This window comes from Otolemur garnettii, unplaced genomic scaffold, assembly GCF_000181295.1.
Source record: "Otolemur garnettii isolate 467f Iridium unplaced genomic scaffold, OtoGar3 scaffold00060, whole genome shotgun sequence".
Classification (NCBI taxonomy): Eukaryota; Metazoa; Chordata; class Mammalia; order Primates; family Galagidae; genus Otolemur; species Otolemur garnettii.
Window position 1 is genome coordinate 3499560 of NW_003852455.1, and position 16440 is coordinate 3515999.

The 16440-nt window shown below is 34.1% G+C and overlaps 1 protein-coding gene across 4 annotated transcripts in view; it reads right to left on the bottom strand.

Moving 5' to 3' along the window:
* OPA1 (OPA1, mitochondrial dynamin like GTPase) overlaps window positions 1-16440 on the bottom strand; it is an 83881-nt gene that overhangs the window by 50757 nt on the left and 16684 nt on the right. For 2 of the 4 annotated variants that reach the window (XM_023514845.1, XM_012806945.1), the window contains 5 exons: window positions 14770-14880; window positions 10263-10316; window positions 7140-7244; window positions 5119-5205; window positions 3990-4103 (listed from right to left, as the gene is read on the bottom strand). In XM_023514845.1, the coding sequence (XP_023370613.1) occupies window positions 3990-4103; window positions 5119-5205; window positions 7140-7244; window positions 10263-10316; window positions 14770-14880 (471 nt within the window). The remainder of the gene's footprint in view (window positions 1-3989; window positions 4104-5118; window positions 5206-7139; window positions 7245-10262; window positions 10317-14769; window positions 14881-16440) is intronic. The other 2 variants (XM_023514846.1, XM_003792694.2) reach the window with 1 other exon arrangement.

A 16440-nucleotide genomic window follows, 5' to 3' on the forward strand; every position in this document is an offset into this window, starting at 1 on the left:
GGCTGGGGATTCGAACCCGCCACCTTAGGTGTATGTGGCTGGCGCCTTAGCCACTTGAGCCACAGGCGTCGAGCCAAGTAATTTCAATGTTTTTTATCTCCAACCACTATACCTACCCCTAGCAAGTGAACATGAAAGAAAACAAAACACACACAACCATATAGATTGATCAATCTATCCATCTATTCATCTATCTATTTTGTGACAGAATCTCATCATGTTGGGTAAAGTGCCATGGTAGTATCATAGTTCATAGCAGCCTCAAATTCTTGGGCTCAAACCATCGTCTTGCCTCAGCACCCCTCACCCCACCTCCACACACTCAGTAGCTGGCACTGCAGGTGTGCACCATGATGCCTGGTTCCTTTTTTTTTATTTTTTCCCTATGGGATCTTGCATCTTACTCAGGCTGGTCTTGAATTCCTGAGCTCAATCCACCCAATTTGGACTGCCAGAATGCTAGGATTACAGGCATGAACCACTGCTCCTAGCCCATAGATTCACTTTAAATTTATGTCCCCAAATCTTAATGAGGGTTTAAGTCCAACTCAGTAATCCTAATATTATTTGACTTCTCTCATCAATTTATTTCTAGAGTCACCACAATCTTTTAGAAAAGATTTCACTTTTTGTCCCTGCCTCAAACTTCAATCTTTTTTCCTTTCTCTTTAGTTAACAGCTGATAATCTGCTTCTTATTTAACTGAGGAAACAGACACAATGAGAAGGAAAGTTTCACAGACTTCACTTACTTGCCTACACTGGTAGATTCAATGATCAATCTCAGTCTTCATCTCCCTTGAGCTATCAGCAGCATCTGACCGTGCTGATCACTCCCCACTCCTCAGTACTCTTTCCCTGACTTCTAGTACACTGCCCTGTTCCAGTTTCCCTCCTATCAAACTGGTTTCACCTTCACACACTCCTTTTTCATTTCTTTTTCCCTCAACTTCTTCATGTTGAGTGTCCAGGATCTAATTCTTGGTCTTGCATCTTCCCTATCTCTACTTATTCCCTTGGAAATTTTATCCAGTTAAGATCATGGCTTTAAATATTACTTTTAGATATTTAATCATGACTCCTAAATTTGTGTCTCTAGTCCAGGCTTCTCTCCAAACCTGTATATCCAACTGCTTATTTGTTATCACCCTCAGTGAGTCCAAAACTGAACTCCCGATCTTCTTATCCCAAACCTGATCCACTCACACTTACCCATGCAAACCACATTCTTTGTTAAAGCCACCCTTGATGACGGACACATCCTCCTTTTCTCTTTTCCTATATCTGATTTGTCAAGAAATCCTGTTGATTCTGCTTTCAAAATAGATTCATAATCCAACCATTTCTCATCACCTTCACTACTACCTTGCTGGTCCAAGTATTGCCTAGATACTCTAGTAGCCTCCCACTGGGTCTCCTATCTTGCCTATATCCATCTTCAATAGAGCAGCATGAGCCTTTTAAAAGGCTATGCTATTATTTTGCACAGAATCCTGCACTGGCTCCCCATTTTACTCAAAATGAAAACCAAGTCTGTACAATGACCTCTGAGACCATAATGATCTGCTTCTTCCTGCCCTCCATTACCCTTCTGATCTCCCCACTTTTGCACTAGATATCCACATGACTATCTCCCCCTTGCTACTGCAAATGTTGGTTTAAATGCTACCTTATCAATGTAGATCAGTACCCTGGGACCTTTAATTAAACAGTTGATAATTTGGCTTTCATTCCCCTTGCCTGGCTCTACGTCTTTTTGGCACAACACTTACCACCTTCTAATGTACTATATTATTTGGTTATTCATAATGTTTATTATTTATTGCCTGTCTCTTCCTCTTATAATGCATCCTCCCTTATGGCAAGAATCTTTTTTCTTTTTTATTGTTGGGGAATCATTGAGGGTACAAAGAACCAGGTTACACTGCTTGCATCTATTAGGTCAAGTCCCTCTTATAATTGTGTCCTACCCCAAGAGGTATGTCACACACCATGACCCCCACCCCCTTCTTTCCTTCCCTCTCTCCATTCCCCCACCCCTCACCAAGTATTAGTATCAATTATTCTCATATCAGAATTGAGTACATTGGATTCTTGCTTCTCCATTCTTGTGATGTTTTACTAAGAAGAATGTGTTTCAGCTCCATTCAAGTTAATACAAAAGATGTAAAGTCACCATCTTTTTTAGTGGCTGAATAGTACTTCATATACCATAGCTTGTTAAAGCATTCCTGGATTGGTGGACATTTAGGTCGTTTCCACAATTTGGCAATTGTAAATTGAGCTGCAGTGAACAGTCTAGTGCAAATGTCCTTATGATAAAAGGATTTTTCTTCTTCTGGGTAGATGCCTAGTGATGGCATTGTAGGATCAAATGGGAGGTCTGGTTTGAGCTCTCTGAGGATTCTCCATACTTCCTTCCAAAAAGATTGTCTGCAGTCTCACCAGCAGTGTAAAAGAAAGTGTTCCTGTATCTCCACATCCACAACAGCATCTGCAGCTTTGAGACTTTGTGATGTGGGCCATCCACATTGGGGTTAGGTGGTATCTCAAGATGGTTTTGATTTGCATTTCTCTGATAATTAGTAATGATGAGCATTTTTTCATAGACAGACAAGTGGTCTGTTAGCCACTCGTCTGTCTTCTTTAGAGAAGGCTCTATTCATCTCACTTGGCAAGGATCTTTTTGATTGTTTTAACCAACGCATTGCCCACAACAGTGCTAGCACTTCTTTTTTTGGAAGGGGTTAGAGACAGGGTCTTACTCTGTCACCCAGGCAGGAGTGCAGTGTCATGATCTGCAGCCTCAGATCAGCCTACTCTCAGCCTACTCTCCAGAGTAGTTAGGACTACACAGTCACTGTGCTCAGATAATGGGTTTTTTTCTTTTTTAATTTTTATAGAAATGAGGTCTTGCTATGTTGCCTAGGCTGGCCTGAAACTCCTGGCCTCAAATGATCAGGTTCCCAAAGTACCGGGATTACAGGTGTGAGCCACTGTGCCTGGCTACTGGTACATATTTATTATTCAATAAATATTTGTTCGATGAAAGACTCCATAGCCATATTCTTCCTCTGACATGGATAAATCATTAGTGCTTACATATATGAACAACTTGTACACTGAGTCCCAGCCTCCTTTACCTTAGTAACTTTGCTCTTCCCATTGTTCTTTCTATTCCATCATTTTTTTTTTTTTTTTCAGTTTTTGGCCGGGGCTGGGGTTGAACCCGCCACCTCTGGCATATGGGGCTGGCGCCCTCTTCTCTTTCCCTTTTCTAGATCATTACAATCCTCACCTGCCCTTAAAACATCTTTAAGAATCTGCCCTTACTCATCAAGTTCAACTGCTACTCTTTCATTTCTCTATTCTTTTTAAAAATAAAACTAGAAAATTTTCTATATTCACTAACTCCACTTCAAATATTCTCATTCTCTACTCAACTTATCATTTACCTTACTCAGAATAAAAGCCCAAAGACCTTATAATAGCTCAGGATACTCTGGCCTCCCTCTGGGTCCTGACATCTTCCCCTACCTATCTCCCCTCAGTCAGCTCCTGCCACACTGGCCTCCTCCTGGCTGTGCCTCCTACTGATTTCTATACCAGGAATGATTCCGAGTACCATATGTTGATTCTTTCTTTGTTTAAAAGTCTTCATTTTATTTTTATTTATTTATTTATTTGAGACAGACTCTATGTTGCCCTCGGTAGAGTGCTGTTGCATCACAGCTCACAGCAACCTCAAACTCTTGGGCTTAAGCCATTCTCTTTCTTCAGCCTCACCAGTAGCTGGGACTACTGGCTATTTTTTGTTTTAGTTGTCATTGTAGTTTGGCCAGGCTGCTCAGTCCTGGTGTATGTGGCCGGTGCCCTGGCCACGGAGCTATAGGGGCCTGGCCTAAAAGTCTTCATTTTAACACAATGAACAGACATCATTGTAGTGGTTACCTTCCTAACGAACTCCATTCAGACGGCCTATTTTGTTACCTTAACTGGAGAACGTGTCATCATCTCTCCAGATCCTCTTGGGAATATTCGTGCTTGAGCAATCATTTCCAATACACTTGTTTTCCCAGCACTCTGATCTCCAACTACAACAACCTTAGCACAAAACAAATAACATTTATTCATGTTTCTCTGACGCCAAATTAAATTTAAATAGATCTGGAATGCTGCCCTGAGATTTTTAGTCTTTTTTTGGGTTTTTTTTGGAGACAGTGACTCACTCTGTGCCCTGGGTAGAGTGTTGTGGAGTCACAGCTCAAAGCAACCTCAAATTTCTGGGACAAAGCAATCCTCTTGCCTTGGGCTCTTGAGTAGCTGACTCTACAGGCACCTGCCATAACACCCAGCTAATTTTTCTACTTTTAGTAGAGACGAAGTCTTGTTGTTACTCAGGCTGGTCTCAAACTCTTGAGCTCAAGCAATCCATTTGCCTCAGCCTCCCAAAATGCTAGGATTACAGGCAAGAGCCACCATACCCAGCTCTTTAGTCCTTGAAAATATCTACAGTTAAAGAAATAATTTTTTAAAAATCCATGAAAATAATTATGGTTGATACATGTATGTATGCTGAAAAAACAAACTGCAAAATATTCACTGAATCCATTATTTATAGCCAAATGTTTATTTTAAAAAACTTATGCTAATTTAGACTACTATTTCTTAAACGAGATTACTAACTTTCCACAAATCTTTCCCATAGCTAGTTTATTCTTTATAAACACATTTCCAATTCTATTAGATTAAATTTCACTTATTTTCCTAAATCAATCTACTATCCAGTAATTAAATATCATAAGTATTATGAATAAATAATATCATAATAGCTAATAGTAGCTTTCCTTTATAACATATAAATACACGCAACACATAAATTTTAGGTAGCTACAATGGACAAAAATAGTCAAATGATACTACTTAGGATATCACCTGGAACACATGAATAATCTTACATAAAATATATATTCCTATGTGCATATACATGCATATATGTGGTCTATATGTGTGTACATATATATATATCTATATACATATATATAATTTTTAAGAAGCTAAAATTCCTTCTCCTTTTTGCTAATGGGCAAGTTCACTGTCTAATAAGTGTTTTACTTACTCGTGGCAGATGGTCTTGTGTATTATAACTGGCATCATAATCAGAGAGAACATCAAGCACTTCGGAATACATGTCAATCAAAGATTTCTATAAAATTTAATAAAATAATAATATAGAATAAATATTAAAGGAAAAAAAAAAGAAATGCCAAAACAGGTCAAGAAAAAAAAGCTGATAAATGTATATTATTTTTCCATAGTCATTGTTTATTCCTCATTATGGAAATATATTTTCATAGTAAAAACTAAATAGTATAGAATAAAAATTCCATTTCTTTTTACTCAGTTTATTTTATTTAGTGATAAACTGATTTAATAAGGTTCATTAATTTAGGATTTCCTAACCTTCTAATTAAATGATAACAAAGATAAATTTTTTTTTTCTTTTTGAGATAGAGTCTCACTTGGTCACCCTTGGTAGAGTGCCATGGTGTCATAGCTCACAGCAACCTCAAATTCCTAGGTTTAAGCGATTCTCTTGCTTCAGCCTCCCAAGTAGCTGGGACTACAGGCGCCTGCCACAATACCCAGCTATCTTTTAGTGATGAAGTCTTGCTCTGGCTCAGGCTAGTCTTGAACCTGTAAGCTCAGGCAATCCACCCACCTGGGCCTCTCAAGTGCTGGGACTACAGGTGTGAGCCACTGTGCCCAGCTAGAGAAATTATTATTTAACACTGAAGAGCTAACATTAAGTGCCCAACAGAGGAAGACCATTAACATAAAAAAGGGCCAAGTAAGGAGTGAGATGATTAACTAGCAATGAAATTATTATTTGCCAAGTTTGGTAATAGAGAGAGAAAAGAACAGAGAAAACACACAAGTGCCTAAAGAAATGATAAAACAAGAGAAATGACCATGAAGAAGACAGAAAAGCAATAAAACTGGTTAAGTGTACCCTGATAATTGGGCAGGCTAAAACATGAATGCCAAAGGCAAACACCCTGTACTGTTTCTCTCTGTATAACCAAGAATGAACATGGTACCTGCATGTAACAAATGTCAAATAATTATTTGATGAATGGGAAAGATGGGTACAGTCAATCATTTCATAAATAAGTTTTAATGTTAAGACAGGAATAAAATAAGGGCTTCAGGTTCCTTTCATCTCTTAATAACTAGAAATAATTAAATGGCAAACAACTGCCAAACGATCTACTTAAAAATAAACAAAAAATTTCATTACCATTGAATTTTATGAGAGAAAATATAGTTTCTATGGTTAAACTCTTGATAATACATTAACACTCGGACATGACTTTTTGCAACTACTACTACTCTTGTAAATCAGCCAGCATATATGTCTGTTTTGTGTAGTCATGATTTAGAGTCAGAGCTACTAATGCATGTTGGTTAAACCAGAACTATGGTATCTTTGATTCTGGCTACAGAATGTGTGTGCCATGATTTACTGCTGTTTTGCTGCACATAAATTGTTTACTTATCAGAAATTTAAGTTAAAAGAAATACTTCTATTTAATTTACTAAATATGGCTTGTATGATGGAGAATAATAAGATTTAACAGTAATTACCAATGTGCCTATGATAATAATATCAGCATATGCTTTTTCAAAAATTCTGTAAACACTTAAGAATCCTTCTCAGACTTAGGAAAACAATGTTAATTTTTTTTAAAAAAACCAAAGTGGCCTAATCATTCACTGGAAATAGAAGTAGAGGAAGGATAGTAAGTCATTTAAATGTCTATTAGTTAACAACTCTGACTTTGTGATACAGAAATTAAGCCTAGTGATAAACTAAGTATTTCGGAAAAATAAATTGATTCACAAGAAATGACTCTTAAAACCATAAAGATTTTATGGACTTAGTATAAACCAAATCTTCGGAGTCCGTAATTTGTAAACTATATTAATATAGGAAGAGCTCCTCCAAACCCTAAGGACGTGAGGTTAGAAAAAAAGAATGACAGAATATGTTAAAGCTCTGCAAAAACTGGCATTGATGAACACAACGGTAGGTGGTAAAGTTCTGAGAATTAACAAATTAAGATAAACTTAAAATACCTTAAGCTTTCTATGATGGATGCCTTTGTCATCTTTCTGCAATACTAATTTTCTCAATTCTTTGTTCTCTTTTTCTAATCGTTCCAAGATTCTTTGATACTTTAACTGTAACAAAATAATACACATAGTTATATAAGAAAAAGGTTAACAGACAATATTAAGTCTAAATTAAAATATTCAAAAATCTTAATGCCATATCTTCTATTTAAAATGAATTATCTATAGGACTGAATTAAAACAAAAAATAAATAAGAAGAATTATTAATTTTAAAACTTCTACAAAAATGTTAAGAGAATAAACTATGAATATTATCTCAAACAACAAAATTATAATATTCTATCATAATTTAGCATTTCATCTGAAGATTTCTTTGCTACTTACATTGAAAAAATTATTTTATAATACTAAAAATGTAAGAGTTTACCGAAACAAATTCTTAAGTACAATCTAAGAAGCAATGTTTACTACTACATCAAAATTTTAAGTCTTTGTTATAGGGTCATTTGATAAAAATTCAAATTCTTCCCATTCATTCCTTATATTATTTTATGTTTTTTTTTTTTTAATTTTATGTTTTAACTAAGGTGATAGAATAAAAATAATAATAGCAAGCAGCAGGGAAGCCTGCTTTATACGACAGGCACTTCTCTAGGGTCCCATGCATTTACTCCCCTTGCCTTTACAGAAACCTCACGAGGCAGGCATTGTACAGATTAGGAATTTGAGATTAGGAACATTCTATAACCTGACCAAGACCACCTAAGCTTGTAGGTGGTAAAGAAACAGGGTTTTAAACATACATCTGAGTTATAAGCTCAAACCCTTCTAAGTTTTGTTAAGTTACCATGTCCAGAGATAATACACCAATATTTAAAAGAATGATACAAAAACAGATTTTAAAGAAGGCTGATGGTTAGTCAGGTTATTTTGTCAAAGTAGATGCTTGGCTATCCATTTTTCTTCTCAAATAAATTTGATCTTTTCTAATTTGTATTCCTAGTTTTGATATCTCCTACCATTAACAATGTACAGAAGATGATAAAAATTACTCCCTCCTATAATCAGCAGTCTATTTAGTCCACCTTATAATATCATGCCTTTTATAATGAAAAATACTTCTTAGAAAAATGTTTAGGTGGTTGTATCTTTCAAGAACAAAGTAAATAATAGGAAATCATAGTTCTACCCTCTGAGAATGTCCAACTTAAGCCAAATTGAAGGAAAACATACATTGTTGAATTATATAGTATGAGACAGGTAGAACTACCAGAGAGATTCTACTATAAACACATTTTTAAATAAACTTGTTCATTTACATCAAATAATACAATAAAATTATGCTAATATCTAAGCTGTTAAAGATGGCAGCCACTAGACACATGTAGCTATTGAGCACTTAAAATACCAGCTGGTCTGAAATGAGATGTCCTGTAAACAATAACATAGCTCATTAATATTCTTTAGACTGACTACATGATGAAATGATATTATCTAGGATAGACTGGGTTAAAGAAAACACATATATTATCTCTTTTACTCTTTTTTATGTGAAAATTTAAAAGGATATGTTTTGCATATTTCAACTGGACATTACTGATGTAGATAAAGCTATGCTTTATTATGTCATGAACTGTCCGATATAGTGTTGTGTGAAGGCCCACTGGCTGACTATTGCAACTGTACAAAGGGTTGTCATCAATGGATACATGTGGGTGAATGATTTCCACTGGTTCATTTCTTTGTAAATATGAAATCCATTTGGGGAGTCCACATTTTCTGCGGATGGAAACATTCTTTGGTAGAGATGTCAATTTGAAGCCATCCTATAGAGATGTGCTAAAGCTTAACTAGAATAATAATTCCAGAACTTTAGAATACATCAGAATTATATTCAGGGCTCTGGGTAGGCATGGTATGGGGTCAAGAATTTGCATTTCTAACAAGCTCTCAAAAGACAGTAATGCTCCTACTCCAGAGACCACAGTGGAATCTGAATACAGATTGAAATTATCTCCCTGGGAAGCCTTAAAAAAAAGGATATTTGGTACCACCTGAGTCTAGTGTATAATCAGGTATGAGACTTGATGAAGTGATATATCAAAGAAATCTGTGACTCAAAATATGCTACAAATTGAGTATCCCTAATCTGAAAATACAAACTCCAAAATACTCCAAAATCTGAAACATTTCGAGCACCAACATGATATTCAAAGGAAATACTCATTGGAACATTCTGGATTTTGAATTTTCAGATTAGAGATGCTGAACTGGTTGATTATAATGCAAATATTCCAGAATCTGAAAAAATATGAAATTCGAAACACTTCTGGCCCCAAGCATTTCAGATAGAGGATATTCAATCTCCAGTTGTCTATTTCATCCATCCTTGGTGTTTGTTATTATTATTATTTTTTTTTGCTATAAACATATACCTAAGATAAGCCTTTTAAATTTAAAAAATAACTTCTTAATTATTGAATATGATATAGAAAAACTGATGGTATAAGGGATGCATCAATTTGGCACTAAAATGTTACCTACTCATTGCATTGCACAAAACAGGTCTTTATTATTATTTTTTTTTTCATGAAGCTTGAATTTGGCTCCATAGAACAGTGTTTAAAATAATGATCTTATCATTAAATAAAATAGAATAGCTTTTCAAAGTAGTGCCAGAAATGTCTTTAGAAAAATATTACCTGATTAGTTTCAGCGTTCAGAGAAGCAAAGTAAAAGGTTCTTGATGGTTTACTAGAACTATGGGACAGACAACTCAAATTTCTTTAACTGTTACCTTAAGTAATTAGCCTATCAATGTAAAAATGTAAGCATGATTTACACAAGGACAAACCACTTTCTGTTTTCAGTTTTTCTTTAAAATTAGAAGCATAAGATTCACCAAAGTAAGTTTTTTGTACATAAATGAGTTATAGGCATAGTTGTCTAGCTCCTACGTTGATTCTTATTTCTCAATTAGCTTTTGCATCTACTGATAGTAAGGTTCTATTAGTAAGCCATTTCACATTTTTCTTGGTTGAAAAAATACATTTCTACATCACCAAACTTACACTAGAATATAGTAAGAAAAAGTCCCTCTTACTTTTCTTACTCATCATAATTACCTGTGTATGTAGAAGTTCTTCTTGAAGTTGGTCAATTTTCTCTTTGTCTGACACCTAAATATTTAAAATAAATTAATTTTAGTTGAGTAGAAGTAGGTTTATATAAAATGTAAAAATGTGCGGTAAGTTAAAGTTTTTTTTTAAAGTATTAAGAGAAAAATTTTAAATCAATTGATTTGAGAAAGTAAAAATACACGTATTCATTGATAGAACAAAATTGTATAGTATTAGTAAATACTTAAGAAAATAAATTTCTTGCTGCCATTCTAGTCATTTCTTACAAAAGGTTGGTTAGAAAAATAAGAGATCGACACATATGGTTACCATATTCTTCAGAGGTTGCTTTGTTCGAAAGCTTAGGGACTTAGACACTTGGAGACATAGATCCACAGGTATTGTGTAAACTACTTCCAATTGTTATTAATCTAATAATTCTAGGATAAAATATTCAAAAAAACCCCAAAGAACTTTAACTTATAACAAGTTCTAAAGTTGTCACAATACAAAGCTAAACACAAAATCCAAAGATTAAAATAAAAATGTTGTCATGACAAATCCATAGAACATGCTTTGACTTCTTGGTGAGGTGCAGAAGTTGTCATCCTCAGCCTTTAAAAATATCTGTCTAGTTTCTGAAAATCAAAATGTGTAAATATGAATTTATTTCATAGGAGAAAAAAGTTAAATTCATATTCTTCTTCATTTAAATTCTTGCTGATGTGCACTCACTGGTTATTTAAGCAGTTAAGACATCATGGCAGCAAATATACATGAACATTTTTTCAAGGATTTGCTTTTTGAGGTAAACATTAATAAGTCTTGTCCATGCTACAAAAAGTTATTTTCAGATTTTAATTCCTATGTCAAATCCTTTCTCAAAATTTCCCCCCAGATTTGATTTATATAATATAGATGAAAATGCTTGCTGAAAACAAAAAGTACATTTTTTTCATGAAAAGCCTATGCCTAAAAATCTCCAAAAGTCATTTTTGAATTAGAAAAAAGATAATATAATGAAAACTTTGTTTAACCATTCCTGTACAGCAAGCAGAGCGTTACTGGCAGAAGCTTTTTTCACTTTAATTATGTGTGTTTGTGTAGAATGGACAATAATTATTAATAGTCTCCTAAACTGAGGAGACAAGCAAGAAAGAGAGGAGCCCACAACAAAATCTTGAAGACCACTGAAGAATTCAGCAATTCTACATTATGATCACATGGCGAGCTATCATATGTGGTAACATGGTCATAAAACTGATAATGCAGAGTAAAGTCCTCACTCATTTAAAAAGGTACTTTGATTTACTTTGTCCCATTAAATATTCATCCTAATTCATAAATTAGTATGAATGTATAAACAATATTAGTATAAACTGTTTTAGTGTTGAATGGGAGTATTTACTGATTCCATGCAATATACCTATCCTAAATTACTACAAAAAATCCAACATGACTTGCTAAGGCAGTAATTTAAAAACTAACACAATTACAAACTTAGAATGTTTATTATAAGCCAAAGACTATGAAAGGTTAACTTAGTAATTTGGTAAAATAAAAATGTTATATAAAAAAATTAATAATATAAAGTTATTAGAATATTATAAATGCAATATTAGTATTTAGTGATCACAACTGTTAAGATTTTTCTAAATCTGAATTTTTAGGAATATCTAAATTTATCATTTCCTTTCTGGGACAACTGTTAATAAGTCATGCATAGTTCACCAACATATTTCTATCTGTTTACTTTAATAGAAGATCAAAATCAACTTTAAAGAACAAGTGGTGGTGGAGTCAAGAATTAGACTTAATATCTTCTAAGAAATAATATTAAAAACTTTTAGGTTTATAAAACAAATATAAAAGATTGATGAGAAGATACTTTTATATATTTTAAAAGCTAGCACAAATTATTTGCAATCTAGCACTCATTCATCTAGGTCTTAACTAGCAATTTCAGTATATTTGATTTTAATGTGCTTTACTAGTACAATTCATCCATTTACAAAAATAAGTTTAGGGCCTGTTGTTTAATATATTCAGTTTGCATTATGACATTAATTTAAAACTCACCCTGACAGAAATGGTTAACAATGGTCTTGAAACCAGAGCTTTTCTACAATTCCAGGGCTGTGAAACTGATCGAGAAAGAGCGGAATCCTCCGCAGAAATAAGCTAAAGCTGAAAGAGAAAAACTTTTACTAGCTCCTCACAAAACCAAGCCTGATTTAAAAGTTTTAAGTATTTCTTCCTATATAGTGATTGTGGCTATTCTGAAGTACGTATATAAAAGAGGCATTCTGAAAACTTCTATGTATGTGCACGTATCCACAGGAAGCAAAACTACTAATGGTCACTTTAATCGACTGTCTCTGTGTAAGCTCTTTTGCTCAGAAGATACAGGAAAACTTATTAATTGCTACTAGTAAGATACTAAAAAATGATGAGCTACTCTTACCTTCAAGAATGTAAGGGAGAGTGATTAAAAAGTAACAAAAAGTACCTGTGGTTTTGTGCCTCAAGTAAACCTCAAATGAACAGAATGATAAAATCTCATGAACTAGGATTTTGATAACTTTGACAGGGAAGAGCTGAAAAGTCATCTCTGTTCTAACTATAGGGAGAATGGAGGAGAAGATACAGTAAGGAAATAGTTGTTCAGGGCAGTAAAGGAAATGGATCTCATCATAGACGAGCACACGTCATTTTCAAAATCTCATTTATTTTCATACAAGGTCATCTACAAAGAGGGCAAGAACAGGCCCTGTTTGGTAGTGAACCAAGTACACCCTAATAAACAAAAGAATGGAGGTACAGTCCTGCCAGTCTCTTAATTTAAAAATAGGGAAATGAAGGCTGAGAAGGGTTAAATGGATAATTCCATAAATATCAGAAATAGGAACAATATCTCTAAGCCTAAATTAAGACTAGTAAAGTAGGCCTAAAATGAACAGTAACCTTCAACAATGTAGAAAATGAATCAGTATTTATTACTGATATCTTCCAAACTGTCAGATTCAAAAGCACATTGATGATCTTAAACCATATATTAGAATTTTAAAATGGTAGAACTATGGGACTCCAAATTATCATTATGAAAAAACACTTTAGAATATTGTAACTAGAGCTACATTCCTATTTTGAACTAACACACAGAATACACTAGCTCATTCTACCATTCTGTAACAAAACTTATATATATATATGGCTCAGCCTAAGTATCCAATTTGTTAGAATACTTAAATGGTACAGTCACAGGATACTGAACAACAAATGTTCAAGTACCACTTAAAGTAAGTCCTCAGTGGTTTAAGTGCATCCAATTTAATTTAACCACACAAGAGAACACCTATTTTTTCTACCTATGTTATTCATTCACTGAAAGCAACATGATATACAGGAGTTGATTCCACAGCCATGGAATTGAGAAAAGTCAGGAAGTGACACTGAAAAAATAATCTATAATGAGAACTGTCAATATTAACCACCACCAAATGAGATGAGGTTACTGAGAATTATTACACAAGATTACTGTCTGCAAAACTGGTTGATTTAAATATCAGAATCCATAGGAACTGTGAGACTTGATCTTTTTCCCTTAATTAACTTTAGAACTTTTCTGATCTAGCAGATGTTACGTAAGTAGTTAATTTCAAAAGTATAACTCAAAATCTCAAGAGTGTACCATTAAAATCATTGCATTTATTTCACTTTAACCTAAAAGTTTCTTCAGCACATAGACCTTGAAATCTTCACTGTGGCATTATCTAACAGCCAACCAAAATCATATTTTTAAAGACTTCTTGCTTACACCAGTAACTAAATATGTGCATTGATTTATGCTGGTATTTTTTTGAATCTGTTTTTTAGTAATCAGAACTATACAAAATTTCCAATGTTTAATCCCTCTATTGTCTAAGGAGAAAATTTATTTGCACTCACCTTATTAATATAAAAAATTTATCAAAGTATATAAGAAGAACATGTTTTTGCCCAAAAAGTAAGGCAAAATAATTTTCTTCTATAAGAATATGAATGTTCCCTGTTGACACATTTTAGCTAAAACAAATAAACATCATTTTTTAATTGAAGCTGGTCATCTACCATCTGCCATCTAAACCTGGTAATCCTTTTCATTTTAGAATTAAAAACTTGGAGAACAAGCAATTAGATAAGTTGGCTACATACTTGGTATGACGCAATGACTAGACCAAGTATTAACAGCAACTCATAATTTTACTGTAATCATAAATCCATGGACCTCCCAGATAACTTAATTTTCAGAAACGAAACTTCTATGCTTGAGCTTGATTATTTTGGGCTTTGTCTATACAACCTATCCCAGGAAAGCTCTATGTTTATTTATCTAATGTATGTTTCATATTTTTACTGTGTCAAAAATAACTTCTCATAATTGGAGTCCATGAATGGAATAAGGCGACATGATCTTGGCAGAAATGGCTGATTAGTGTGAACACCTCAGTAGCCCCCTTAAACCATCCATCACCTTGCGCTTCTGTTGGGCATAGCTCGTGCTATACTGGCCAGCAGCTCTGCGTGCTTCCTCTTCATGCTCTTGAATTTGCTGTTGTAAGAGAATGAGCTCACCAAGCAGACCCTGCCATGAGTTTACAATGAGGAGAAGAGGAAATTGGGGAGGGGAGAACAATGTTAAACCAAAAGATACAATAAAGGATCAGAAGTAAGATAGGGAGGTATGGATAGCTTAAAACAAAAATGGAAACTCAAGTACCTGCAGAGCCATCATACAATTGGGCTCTGTACTGCATTTCCATTTTCCCCCTCAGTAAAATCAGGGGTCTCAGAAAAATAAAACAGCAGTTAAAAAGTGAAAAGAAAAATACAGTAAGTGCTAAATAAAACAAGCCAGATATATAACATAGCACATGGTAAAACCTAGACTAACTGGTAAGTTTGAAAGGTGGCCATGTAGTTAGTTAATCAAATTTCTGGTAACAGGATAATCAAGAAAAAAATACTTCAACCCTTATCTTTGAATTGCCAAAATGGACTAGCAAATGCTGCTGATATATTTTTAAACGGTGTTTACCTTACAGGTTTAAAACTTCAAGTTCTCAAGCATAATTTTCATAGGGTTGACTGAAGATCTTAATAGCTTATTTACTGATTATTCTTAAGTATTTTTTCTTGATATCTGATTTCTTCAATTAAAGCTTATAATCTCTAAAAACCCTATTAATTTGTGATCTCTAGCATCAAGTTAATCAAGGTTTTACATTAATTCATATATTCTCTGTGCCTCTACCCACGAACTTATTTGACTGAAATTTTGAAACTAGTTGATTTTTTCTACATAACAAGTGAAATTCAACATTTGTTTCCAGATTCAATAGGACAAAATAATTTACAAAAACCTGAAGTTACCTTTAAAGATAGATCTTTTAAATAAATCAATAGACAATGCCACTAACTATCCCTGTCATTCCTATAATTTTTCCCCTTTTTTTATACCATTGCTTTTCATCAAGCAGAAAGTAATCAGGCTTACTTTCATTCATTCAGTTACTTATCATAATCTCTTCTTTTAATTATTTAGGTGTTTGCATTTCTCAAACAATTTCCCTTTAAGTTAGCCTTCCTGGACAGTTGTGAAGGCTCATGTCTGTAATTCTAGCATTCTGGAGATAGAGGATTGTTACAGCTCAGGAGTTCAAGACCAGCCTGAGCAAGAGTGAGATACCATCTTTACTAAAAACAGAAAAATCAGCCAGGCATGATGGTACATGCCTGCAGCTCCAGCCACGCAGGAGGCTGAGACAGGAGGATTGCTTGGGCCCAGGAGTTTGAGGTTGCTGTGAGCTAGGCTGAGGTCATGGTGCTCTAGCCTGGGTGACAGAGCAAGACTCTGCCTCTAAATGAATGAATGAATGAATGAATAAATAAATAAGGCTTCCTGTGTTGGCTCACACAGTAGTGTACTGCTATATGTATATAACAGCAGTATTCTAATTTATAAAATGCCAAAGCAGTTAAAAACACTAACTGTGCAGATCTATGAGGCACACAATTCTTTTTTATTTATATTTTAAACACTCTTCCCTACCTTATTTCTTATCTCTATATACAACCATATGGTCAATACACTAACATATACTAAATTATCAGAAAACACCCTATTTCTAGTGACACCTCACTT